Source organism: Balaenoptera musculus, chromosome 4 (genome assembly GCF_009873245.2).
Source record: "Balaenoptera musculus isolate JJ_BM4_2016_0621 chromosome 4, mBalMus1.pri.v3, whole genome shotgun sequence".
NCBI lineage: Eukaryota > Metazoa > Chordata > Mammalia > Artiodactyla > Balaenopteridae > Balaenoptera > Balaenoptera musculus.
Genome location: NC_045788.1, coordinates 58458036 through 58471058, shown reverse-complemented (window position 1 = coordinate 58471058; position 13023 = coordinate 58458036). Strand labels below are relative to the sequence as shown.

Here is a 13023-nt window from a genome sequence, read left to right as displayed (position 1 = left end):
CTGAGAAAATATTTGAAGAGATTATAGTTGAAAACTTCCCTAACATGGGAAAGAAAATAGTCAATCAAGTCCAGGAGGCACAGAGAGTACCATACAGGATAAACCCAAAGAGAAACATGCCAAAACACATGTTAATCAAACTATCAAAAATTAAATACAAAGAAAAATTATTAAAAGCAGCAAGGGAAAAGCAACAAATAACATACACGGGAATCCCCATAAGGTTAACAGCTGATCTTTCAGCAGAAACTCTGCAAGCCAGAAGGGAGTGGAAGGACATATTTAAAGTGATGAAAGGGAAAAACCTACAACCAAGATACTCTCCCCAGCAAGGATCTCATTCAGATTCGATGGAGAAATTAAAACCTTTACAGATAAGCAAAGGTTAACAGAATTAAGCACCACCAAACCAGCTTTACAACAAATGCTACAGGAACTTCTCTAGGCAGGAAACACAAGAGAAGGAAAAGATCTACAAAAACAAACCCCAAACAATTAAGAAAATGGTAACAGGAACATACATATCGATAATTACCTTAAAGGTAAATGGATTAAATGCTCCAACCAAAAGACACAGAATGACTGAATGGATACAGAAACAAGACTTGTACATATGCTGTCTACAAGAGACCCACTTCAGACCTAGGGACACATACAGAGTGAAAGTGAGGGGAAGGAAAAAGTTATTCCATGCAAATGGAAATCAAAAGAAAGCTGGAGTAGCAATTCTCATATCAGACAAAATAGACTTTAAAATAAAGACTATTACAAGAGACAAAGAAGGACACTACATAATGATTAAGGGATCAATCCAAGAAGAAGATATAACAATTGTAAATATTTATGCACCCAACATAGGAGTACCTAATACATAAGGCAAATGCTAACAGCCATAAAAGGGGAAATCGACAGTAACATAAAAACAGTAGGGGACTTTAACACCTCACTTTCACCAATGGACAGATCACCCAAAAGAAAATAAATAAGGAAACACAAGCTTTAAATGACACATTAAACAAGATGGACTTAATTGATATTTATTGGGCATTCCATCCAAAAACAACAGAATACACTTTCTTCTCAAGTGCTCATGGAACATTCTCCAGGATAGACCATATCTTGGGTCACAAATCAAGCATTGGTAAATTTAAGAAAATTGAAATTGAATCAAGTATCTTTTCTGACCACAATGCTATGAGTCTAGATATCAATTACAGGAAAAAAATCTGTAAAAAATACAAACACATGGAGGATAAACAATACACTACTAAATAACCAAGAGATCACTGAAGAAATCAAACAAGAAATCAAAAAATACCTAGAAACAAATGACAATGAAAACACAATGACCCAAAACCTATGGGATGCAGCAAAAGCAGTTCTAAGAGGGAAGTTTATAGCAACACAATCCTACCTCAAGAAACAAGAAACATCTTGAATAAACAATCTAACCTTACACCTAAAGCAATTAGAGAAAGAAGAACAAAAATACCCAAAGTTAGCAGAAGGAAAGAAATCATAAAGATCAGATCAGAAATAAATGAAAAAGAAATAAAGGAAACGATAGCGAAGATCAATAAAACTAAAAGCTAGTTCTTTGAGAAGATAAACAAAATTGATAAACCATTAGGCAGACTCATCAAGAAAAAAAGGGAGAAGAGTGAAATCAATAGAATTAGAAATGAAAAAGGGGAAGTAACAACTGACACTGCAGAAATACAAAGGATCATGAGAGATTACTACAAGCAACTATATGCCAATAAAATGGACAACCTGGAAGAAATGGACAAATTCTTAGAATAGCACAACCTTCTGAGACTGAACCAGGAAGAACTAGAAAATATAAACAGACCAATCACAAGCACTGAAATTGAAACTGTGATTAAAACTCTTCCAACAAACAAAAGCCCAGGACCAGATGGCTTCACAGGTGAATTCTATCAAACATTTAGAGAAGAGCTAACACCTATCCTTCTCAAACTCTCCCAAAATATAGCAGAAGGAGGAACACTCCCAAATTCATTCTATGAGGCCACCATCACCCTGATACCAAAAGCAGACAAAGATATCACAACAAAAGAAAACTACAGGCCAATATCTCTGATGAACATAGAAGCAAAAATCCTCAACAAAATACTAGCAAACAGAATCCAACAGCACATTAAAAGGATCATACACCATGATCAAGTGGGGTTTACCCCAGGAATGCAAGGATTCTTCAATATTCGCAAATCAATCAATGTGATACACCATATTAACAAATTGAAGGATAAAAACCATTATGATCATCTCAATAGATGCAGAAAAAGCTTTCCACAAAATTCAACACCCATTTATGATAAAAACTCTCCAGAAAGTAGGCATAGAGGGAACCTACCTCAACCTAATAAAGGCCATATATGACAAACCCACAGCAAACATTGTTCTCAATGGTGAAAAACTGAAACCGTTTCCTCTAAGATCAGGAACAAGACAAGGTTGCCCACTCTCACCACCGTTATTCAACATAGTTTTGGAAGTTTTAGCCACAGCAATCAGAGAAGAAAAAGAAATAAAAGGAATCCAAATCAGAAAAGAAGAAGTAAAGCTGTCAGTGTTTGAAGATGAAATGATACTATACATAGAGAATCCTAAAGATGCTACCAGAAAACTACTAGAGCTAATCAATGAATTTGGTAGAGTACCAGGATACAAAATTAATGCACAGAAATCTCTTGCATTTCTATACACTAATGATGAAAAATATGAAAGAGAAATTAAGGAAACACTCCCATGTACCACTGCAACAAAAAGAATAAAGTACCTAGGAATAAACCTACCTAAGGAGACAAAAGTCCTGTATGCAGAAAACTGTAAGACACTGATGGAAGAAATTAGAGATGATCAAACAGATGGAGAGATGTACCATGTTCTTGGATTGGAAGAATCAACATTGTGAAAATGACTATACTACCCAGAGCAATCTACAGATTCAATGCAGTCCCTATCAAACTACCAATGGCATTTTTCACAGAACTAGAACAAAAAAATTGCACAAAAGACCCTGAATAGCCAAAGCAATCTTGAGAAAGAAAAACGGAGCTGGAGGAATCAGGCTCCCTGACTTCAGACTATACTACAAAGCTACAGTAATCAAGACAGTATGGTACTGGCACAAAAACAGAAATATAGATCAATGGAACAGGATAGAAAGCCCAGAGATAAAACCAGGCACATATGGTCACCTTTTCTTTGATAAAAGAGGCAAGAATATACAATGGAGAAAAGACAGCCTTTTCAATAAGTGGTGCTGGGAAAACTGGACAGCTACAGGTAAAAGTATGAAATTAGAACACTTCCTAACACCATACACAGAAATAAACTCAAAATGGATTCAAGACCTAAATGTAAAGCCAGACACTATAAAACTCTTAGAGGAAAACATAGGCTGAACACTCTATGACATAAATCACAGCAAGATCCTTTGTGACCCACCTCCTAGAGAAATGGAAATAAGAACAAAAATAAGTAAATGGGACCTAATGAAACTTAAAAGCTTTTGTACAGCAAAGGAAACCATAAACAAGACAAAAAGACAACCCTCTGAATGGGAGAAAATATTTGCAAACGAAGCAACTGACAAAGGATTAATCTCCAAAATATACAAGCAGCTCATGCAACTCCATATCAAAAAAACAAAAAACTCAATCCAAAAATGGGCAGAAGACCTAAATAGATATTTCTCCAAAGAAGATATACAGATTGCCAACAAACACAGGAAAAGATGCTCAACATCACTAATCATTAGGGATATGATTAGTGATGTTGAGCAAATCAAACAAATCAAAACTACAATGAGGTATCACCTCACACCAGTCAGAACGGCCATCATCAAAAATTTACAAACAATAAATGCTGGAGAGGGTGTGGAGAAAAGGGAACCCTCTTGCACTGTTGGTGGGAATGTAAATTGATACAGCCACTATGCAGAATAGTATGGAGATTCCTTAAAAATCTAAAAATAGAACTACCATATGATCCAGCAATCCCACTACTGGGCATATACCCTGAGAAAACAATAATTCAAAAAGAGTCAGGTACCACAATGTTCTTCGCAGCGCTATTTACAATAGCCAGGACATGGAAGCAAATTAAGTGTCCATCAACAGGTGAATGGATATAGAAGATGTGGCACATATATACAATGAAATATTACTCAGCCATAAAGAGAAATGAAATTGAGTTATTTTTAGTGAGGTGGATGGACCTAGAGTCTGTCATACAGAGTGAAGTAAGTCAGAAAGAGAAGAACAAATACTGTGTGCTAACACATATATATGGAATCTAAGAAAAAAAGGTTCTGATGCACCTAGGGGCAGGACAGGAATAAAGACACAGACGTAGAGAATGGACTTGAGGACACGGGGGCTGGTGAAAGGTAAGCTGGGATAAAGTGAGAGAGTAGAGTTGAGATATATACACTACCAAATGTAAACTAGAGAGCTAGTGGGAAGCAGCCGCATAGCACAGGGAGATCAGCTCGGTGCTTTGCGACCACCTAGAGGGGTGGGATAAAGTGGGTGGGAGGGAGACGCAAGAGGGAGGGGAGATGGGGATATATGTATGCATATAGCTGATTCACTTTGTTATACAGCAGAAAGTAACAGAACATTGTAAAGCAATTATACTCCAATAAAGATGTTAAAAATTTTTTTTTGGTAAAAAACATAAAATTTATCATCTTAACCATTTAAAAATGTACAGTTAGTAGTGTTAGTATTTTCACATTTTTGAGCAATAGATCTCCAGAACGTTTTCATCTTATAAAACTGAAACTGTCTTTTAAAATTTTTTGGTAAAAAACACATAAAATTTACCATCTTAACAATTTTACAACATACAGTTAGTAGTGTTATATATTTTCACATTGTTGAGCAACAGATCTCCAGAACTTTTTCATCTTGTAAAAATGAAACTCTATACCCACTAAATATTAACTTCCCATTTCCCCCTTCCCCCAGCCCTTAGTAGCCACTATTCTTTCTGTATGAATTTGACTACTTTAGATACCTCACATAAGTGGAATCATGTAGTATTTGTCTTTTTGTGACTAGTTTATTTCATTTAGCATAATGTCCTCAAGGTTCACCATGTAGCATGTGACAGAATTTCCTCTTTAAGGCTGAATAATATTCCATTTTATGTATCTTATTCATTCGTCTGTCCATGGGCATTTGGCTTGCTTCTGCATCTTGGCTTTTGTGAATAATATATGAACATTGGTGTGCAGATATCTCTTTGAGAACCTGCTTTAAATTCTTTAGGATATATACCCAGAAGTGGGATTGCTGGATCATATGGCTCTTCTATTTTTAATTTTTTGAGGAACTGCCATGCTTTCCATAGCATTTGCACCATTTTACCGTCCCACTAATAGTGCTTAAAGGTTCCGTTTCTCCACTTCCTCACCAATACTATGTTGGTTTTTTTTGTTTTTTTTTTTTGTCTTTTTGATAGTAGCCATTTTCACGGGTGTGAGGTGACATCTCATTGTGGTTTTGATTTGCACTGGACCATCTTTTTTTTTTTTTAATTTTATTTATTTATTTTTGGCTGTGTTGGGTCTTCGTTTCTGTGCGAGGGCTTTCTCTAGTTGCAGCGAGCGGGGGCCACTCTTCATCGCGGTGCGCAGGCCTCTCACTATCGCGGCCTCTCCCGTTGCGGAGCACAGGCTCCAGACGTGCAGGCTCAGTAGCCGTGGCCTACGGGCCCAGCCGCTCTGTGGCATGTGGGATCTTCCCAGACCAGGGCTCGAACCCATTTATCCCTGCATTGGCAGGCAGACTCTCAACCACTGTGCCACCAGGGAAGCCCCTGGACCATCTTTTAAAAGATGTTTGGATAGTGAACAGGCTTGGGAGCTAGAGATAGTATCTCCCTCTGCAGCAAAGGTTAGGTATGTTTGCTTATTTCCCATTATAAAATATTTGGATTAACTAAGCTTGAGGTTCTTCAGTTGTGACATAAACCTGCTGTATGTGCAGCATCCATTTGAGCTCCTCCTCACCTGCATGGCACTTTGGGAGCGAGGGGAACTAATGCAAATAGGAAGCTCATACTACTTGGTATGCCATGAGTGATAAAGGCCTTTTCCTCTGACCCAGAAATCTTGTGTTTTTTGCCAGCATCCATGAAACTGTGTCAGGCTAACTTGTTAGCTTTCAAATTGGGTGAAATCTGAGACCCTTCACACTGAATTATAAAATTGTAATGTGAGAATATATTTAAACTGTTTTGAGTTCAGTAGTAACACAAAACTGTCTTCTGTAAGAACAGTAGTCCTTTAAAAGTATATTGTTTTTCAGTGTTTAATTTTTCTTTTCCTTTTCATACTAGTGCTGAGTTTCATGAGCGGCTAAGTAAAATTGATAAGCTGAAGAATAGATATGAAATTCTTACTGTTGTTATGCTGCCTCCTGAGGGAGAAGAGGAGAAAACGCAGGCCTATTATGTAATAAAGGTAATCTTAATGGATTTACAGTTGTGATAGAATGAAGTATTCATTCTTTCTTAGCTCTTTGTTAAAAACCAAAATGGCAAATTTTTTTGCCATGAAATTTCAAATTTCATAGCACTCCAGTAGCTATTACACTTAATTAGGTCATAAAACATGAGTTGCTAGATGGAGGTACTGAAGCATTATTAGTTTTATACACGAGGTCAAAGAGAGGTCTGGACCACTCTGACACTGTTTTTTCTGCTGTCATTTGTGTCATGTCTTTTTCCCTCATTTATTCAAGGTTCATAATCTCTTTTACTCTAAGACCCACTATCACTCTGGGTGTCCTTAACATGTTGTGACAACCTGTTCAAAACCTCAGGCTCAAAGCTTTACTTCACTGTAGTCATGCACTCATATGACCACAGCCTAGACTTTATTGTCACCTAGAGCTACACCACCTCTGAATCTTACATTCCAGTTTGTCATTGCTCTCCTGGTATGGCAGATATCCAGAGAGGAAGAGGGCTGTTCCTTTGCTTTCGTTTTGGGTGGGAGACAAACAGATCAGGTGAATCTACTGTTTTTTCTGTTGTGAGAGTTGTCTGCTATCTCGTGATTATCTTTACCTTGTAACCCTAAAGGGAAATTTAGAAGTGATCAGGAGTTGGATGCAATTTCCTTCCTGACTACTGCTATATTCATCTTTCCCTTGTAGAAAATACCCTGAACAGGTGTGATTTCCTTTGCTGAGAGGTCTGGGAAGTTACTCAAAACAGTTCAAAGAAGGAATGGAGATTGTAACTTTAGCTCATTTTTCCTGTATCATACATGGATAGGAGTGGGAAAGAGATCTCCAATTCACACCTTCAGAGGATGGCCCTTGTGGATGCACCCTCCATTTGGACTTCTACTTAATCTTCTAAGTTTCCTTCTGTAGCCCTTCTTTAAGGCTGCCCTTAACATACTACACTGTGTGATATGTCTGCCACTTTGCCTCAGGAAATTCCACCCAACCTATTATGAGAAATGAGTCCCAGCTCTCAAACCCTTCTTATAACTCATCAGTCTTTAGTACGTGAGGCTTCTGCCCACTATGAACAGGACTTTCCTCCTCTCAGGTTTTGAAGGTTCCCAAGGGGTGAATTGTAGGCTTTAGTCTGTTAAATGATGGGAAGTAGATAGATGTTGCAATTCCAGCTAAGTTTCTCTACCAACAAGGGCTCTGATGAGTTACATAAAAGCACTGGTGTTTTTGTCCATGCCTTGGTTCTATCACTGATTAGGTAGGTGACCTTGAATAAGTTATTTAACCATTTGGGGCCTTAGTTTACTCACTTGCAAAATTAGGGTAATACTGTTACTTTTGTTGTAAGAAGTAAATGAGAAAATATATGTAAAGCCCTTAAAACAGAGCCTGGAACAAAATGAGCTCTCAATGAATATTAGCTATCATTACTGTTATTGCTGTTATGATGATGATGTTGATGAACTATCCACTTCTCAGGAAAACAGGCAAATTTTACGAGGGAGAGTATTCCTTCTGTGCCACTATAGTGAATATGTGAAATTAATCAAGGCTATCAGTTGCCCTTGTTAATTTCCTGATGTCATACTTCACTTTCCTCCAGGGTCCATAGCTTGCCACACAGTTATTCACATTTTTTGTTGTCAGCATATTTAAATGTTTTACTCATAACACTTCACATGTGCCAGATGTGTAAAACTGAAACTTTTCTTTATAACTAAAGTAAATCTGGCTTACATTGAGAAAAATTATCCATGGTCTGAAAATGGGCAAAAGCAATCAGTGGGTGTACAATGATGCCACTGCACGGTGACACCAAAGACTTGGCATTTTCTAGTGGGCCCTCCAGGGATTATCTGATTCTACAGGAGTGCACACCTCTGACTGATTTTCTGTTTACCACTGTTTAGAAGTCTAAGGTATTTATGGAATTAGATCAGGATTTTGTATAAATGAACAAATTCAACCCATTTATTTGACAAACAAACTGACTTTGGAGTAGGGAAGTAAATGACTTAATGTTACTCAGCTTACTAGTAGGAAATCCACAACTAAAATCTAGCTGTTTTGATTCATTCTAGCTCTTTCTCCCACTACACTATATTTTGAATGAAATGTTTGCTAATTCTAGACTCAACTTGAAAGAATTAGATGTAATTTACCTAAGAACGTTATATTTTTTGCTAAGCTTAATTTTTTATTATGTACTATTTGCTATAAAAATGTGTAACATATCTTGAAGCATAATAAAACAAATAACTGAAAATGTTAAGAATTGAAACATTACCAAAAAAAATTTCCAGTGACCACATTCTGGTTTAAGTACAGATACTTGGGATTAAATAAATTTAACAATGAAATTATTAGTTGATTTTGACTAAAAATGGGTTTTGGCACTTTATTTTTTTAAATTTTATTGAAGTATAATTCATTTACAGTGTTGTGTTAATTTCTTCTGTATAGCAAAGTGATTCAGCTATATTCTTTTTCAAATATTCTTTCCCATTATGGTTTATCATAGGATATTGAATATAGTTCCGTGTTATACAGTAGGACTTTGTTTATCCATCCTGTATGTACTAGTTTGCATCTGCTAATCCCAAACTCCCACTCCTTCCGTCCCCCACCCCCTCCCCCTTGGCAACCACAAGTCTGTTCTCTATATCTGTGGGTCTGTTTCTGTTTCATAGATATGTTCATCTGTGTCATATTTTAGATTCCACATATAAGTGATATATGATATTTAGCTTTCTCTTTCTGACTTCACTTAGTATGATAATCTCTAGGTCCATCCATGTTGTTGCAAATTGCATTACTTCATTCTCTTTTATGGCTGAGTAATATTCCATTGTATATATGTACCACATCTTCTTTATCCTTTCATCTGTTGATGGACACTTCGGTTGTTTCCATGTCTTGGCTATTGTGAATACTGCTGCTATGAACATAGGGGTGCATGTATCTTTTTGAATTATAGTTTTGTCTGGATATATGCCCAGGAGTGGGATTGCTGGATCATATGGTAGCTCTATTTTTAGTTTTTTGAGGAACCTCCATACTGTTCTCCATAGTGGCTGCGCCAATTTACATTCCCAGCAACAGTGTAGGAGGGTTCCCTTTTCTTCACACCCCCTCCAGCATTTGTTATTTTTAGACTTTTTGATGATGGCCATTCTGACTGGTGTGAGGTGGTACCTCACTGTAGTTCTGATTTGCATTTCTCTAATGATTAGCGATGCTGAGCATCTTTTCATGGGGGCACTTTTAAATATATATGCATGCTATCCCTCTCAACCCTTAACTGGAGTTCTTTGGAACCGTTTGGGTACAACTCTAGAAGGCCTAGCCCAGTGACACAGTTAAGCTGGAAAAAGTCACTGACTATGTTCACTCACTGAGGAATTTTTGGTTTTCAGCAATTTACAGACTTCATTTTTTCTAGCCATATTTATCACAATTATCTAATTAAAACTTTTTAAAATGTGATTATACATAAAATTTGCTGTTTTAATAATTTTTAAGTGTACATTTCAGTGGTATTAAGTATATTCATACTGTTGTACAGTTAACACAAGAGCCATCCCCAGAACTTTATCTTTCAAAACTGGAACTGTACCCATTAAACAGTAACTCCCCATTTCTCCCTCTCCAAAACTCCTGGCAACCACCAATCTACTTTGCTTTTGTGAATCTGACTACTCTAGGTACCTCATATAAGTAGGATCATGCAGTATTTTTCCTTTAAAAAATATGCAACACTTTATGGGTATACTTTGTTCACCTCTTTTACTACTAAGACTTAAAATGAGAAAGTGTGCCAAGCCTCTTTCAGGTGAGAAACATACATTCTTTTTATTTAATATCTAGTTTGAAACCTCTTCTAGCTAACCTTATTTCTCTTCTCAGTAAAGTTTATACCTGCTTAACTTTTCGTTCATTTTTGTTGGAGAGTTTTCATGTAAGCTTTGGTTGGTTACTACATTGCCATCATGCTTTTGTATCCTATGTGCTATATTTGGAAGGCCTTGAGGATTTGGTCTTTTACTTTAAATCAGGTGCAAGAAATAAATGCTTGGTGCTGCATGTAGGCCCCAAGGCAAATTGGTATTGTTGTGAGTTAACTATTTCCTGCCCTGAAAACAGACATTCTCCCCCATGACACTTTTAACCAATCTATTCCGTTTTTCATAGGCTGCTCAAGAAAAAGAAGAACTTCAAAGGGAAGGTGACAGTTTGGATGCTAAGATCAACAAAGCTGAAAAAGAAATCTACGCTCTAGGAAACACCTTGCAAGTGCTGAACAGCTGCAACAACAATTACAAACAATCTTTTAAGAAAGTGACTCCATCTAGTATGTAGGAATTATTAAAACTTTTAAAATATACATGCAATGAAAGCTGTACAGTTATTTATTTTAAAAAGAGGAACACTATGAGACAAGGAAAACAAAAGTGTATCATGTTTGACTCAGTTGGAAAAACTAATCATCCCCCTCCTTTAAAATAAGTGCTAAGGTGTTATTTCCATTATTACTTCTAGTGATATGGCATATCACTTCTCTAGGGAGTTAATTTCAAATCTGAAGAGAACAGCATATTGGCTGCTCTACGTTGACAAAATTAAAACTAGTTATTTCATGCCCTGTTTTTCAACAACTAGACATAAGGAATTTAACCTTTCATAAAAAAATGTTAAAAGTTTAACTTATGTAAGACTTTAAGCTTGCTTTCTACACAGCATGTTAAAAATTTAAAGCAAAAATTCTTTAAATTCTAGGTGCTGAGTATGAGGTAAAAATTCAACTAGAAGAACAAAAGAGAGCTGGTGATGAAAAACACAGATACAAACAAAGACAAATCAGAGAACTACAGGAAGATATCCAGGTAAATTCTACAGGCTTTAGTAGTAAGACCTTAGTAAAAGTTAACCATCATTATTCTGTCTTGTTATCTTGTACAAAGACAATTTTTTAGAGAATTAGATAGTGAGAGATGTCTCATTAAATGAGAAAAAAAATAAGTGATCAAAGTATTAACTAAATTAGTTAAAATCCCAGTGCTAAAGTGTAGGTTAGACTCCTGACAATTACTTATTGATTAGCTGATGAATCATAGCTAGCCAATTATGATCTATCCACTAACCTTTTATTCAATGAACTTTATTTCACTTAAATCCTTTAAGATCACCTTAAAGATTGTTCCTTAAAAGTCTGAAAGATAAGAAAACAACGTGCTTGGTAATAAGCAGGCTCTATAAACATTTAGATTTTTTTTTGACTAATAAAGTTGAAGGAACAGGTGATATGAATTAGGAATCTTTGAAAATTGTATGCTTTCAACAGTCATTGTTTGAGTTATTTTTCTCCCAAATACCATAAAAATACTTTCCAGTGGAATTATATATAAAACTTAATCCATAAAGCCATTATACTTATTATCTACCAACAGAATGTACATTGTATACAAAAATAAATGAATCGAAATTAAATGAATACTTGGCAAGTTATAAAAGTTACTTCTGATCCTAATCAATAAGTATGTTAATACTTTATTTTCTGCAGAGCATGGAAAATACTTTAGCAGTTATAGGACATTTAACAAATAATGTCAAAGAAAAAATATCAGAGAAGCAAGCTTATGCACTTCAACTAAGGAGAGAAACTGAGGAACAGAAGCCAAAATTAGAGAGAGTAACTAAACAGGTATTGATAACTTTTAAAAACTGACCTGTCATATTTATATTTTTTTGGAGCTCCAAATGGTAACCCCAAACCCTCCTTCACCCATTAAAAAATATTAAGTTCTAGAAAACAGGTTTAAATAATAACACGACTGTTGACCAACAGTGTGCAAAACTCATCAAGGAAATCCGTCTTTTGAAAGACACGAAAGATGAAACACTAGAAGAACAAGACATCAAACTTCGTGAAGTGAAACAGCTTCACAAGATCATTGATGAAATGTTAGTTGATATCACAGAAGAAAATGCTGAGATTGGTATTATCCTTCAAACATACTTTCAACAGGTAATGAGTATCTTCTAGTTAAATATAAATATTTCTTAAACATTTCATGAAAAATTTATGGTATTCATCATAAAATGAAGTCTAATGAAAATTATTCTAAAATGCAGTGGTACTGATTGCTATTGACTATCCTTCCAGAGTGGTTTAGCACTACCTACAGCTAGTACTAAAGGGAGTCGTCACAGTTCTAGATCTCCTTCCCAGACTTCACTGGTATCAGCAAGGTAAGTGGAAGGAGAAAACACCATCTCCTTACTTACTTACCTACAACTCTCACAGCTTCCATCCTAAGTGAACTCAGCTACTTCCACATGCCACAGTTATGGCATGTGTCAGTGTCACATACACAGAAAACACCCAGCAGGGCAAGACTCTTTCCTTCTGACTTCTGTCTGGTGTTATTATTTTCATTTTGACATAAGTGCTTTGTGACTGGCAGCTATTTCAGTAGGATAAAAGCAGGGTGAGATTTTGGAGGGTACATTTAGCATG

The 13023-nt window shown here is 36.1% G+C and overlaps 1 protein-coding gene across 1 annotated transcript in view; it reads left to right on the top strand.

The window, feature by feature from the left end:
* CCDC39 (coiled-coil domain containing 39) overlaps positions 1–13023 on the top strand; it is a 48265-nt gene that overhangs the window by 32503 nt on the left and 2739 nt on the right. The window contains exons 14-19 of the mRNA XM_036850157.1: positions 6376–6499; positions 10698–10857; positions 11283–11389; positions 12067–12207; positions 12352–12531; positions 12670–12755. Coding sequence (XP_036706052.1) covers positions 6376–6499; positions 10698–10857; positions 11283–11389; positions 12067–12207; positions 12352–12531; positions 12670–12755 — 798 coding nt within the window. The remainder of the gene's footprint in view (positions 1–6375; positions 6500–10697; positions 10858–11282; positions 11390–12066; positions 12208–12351; positions 12532–12669; positions 12756–13023) is intronic.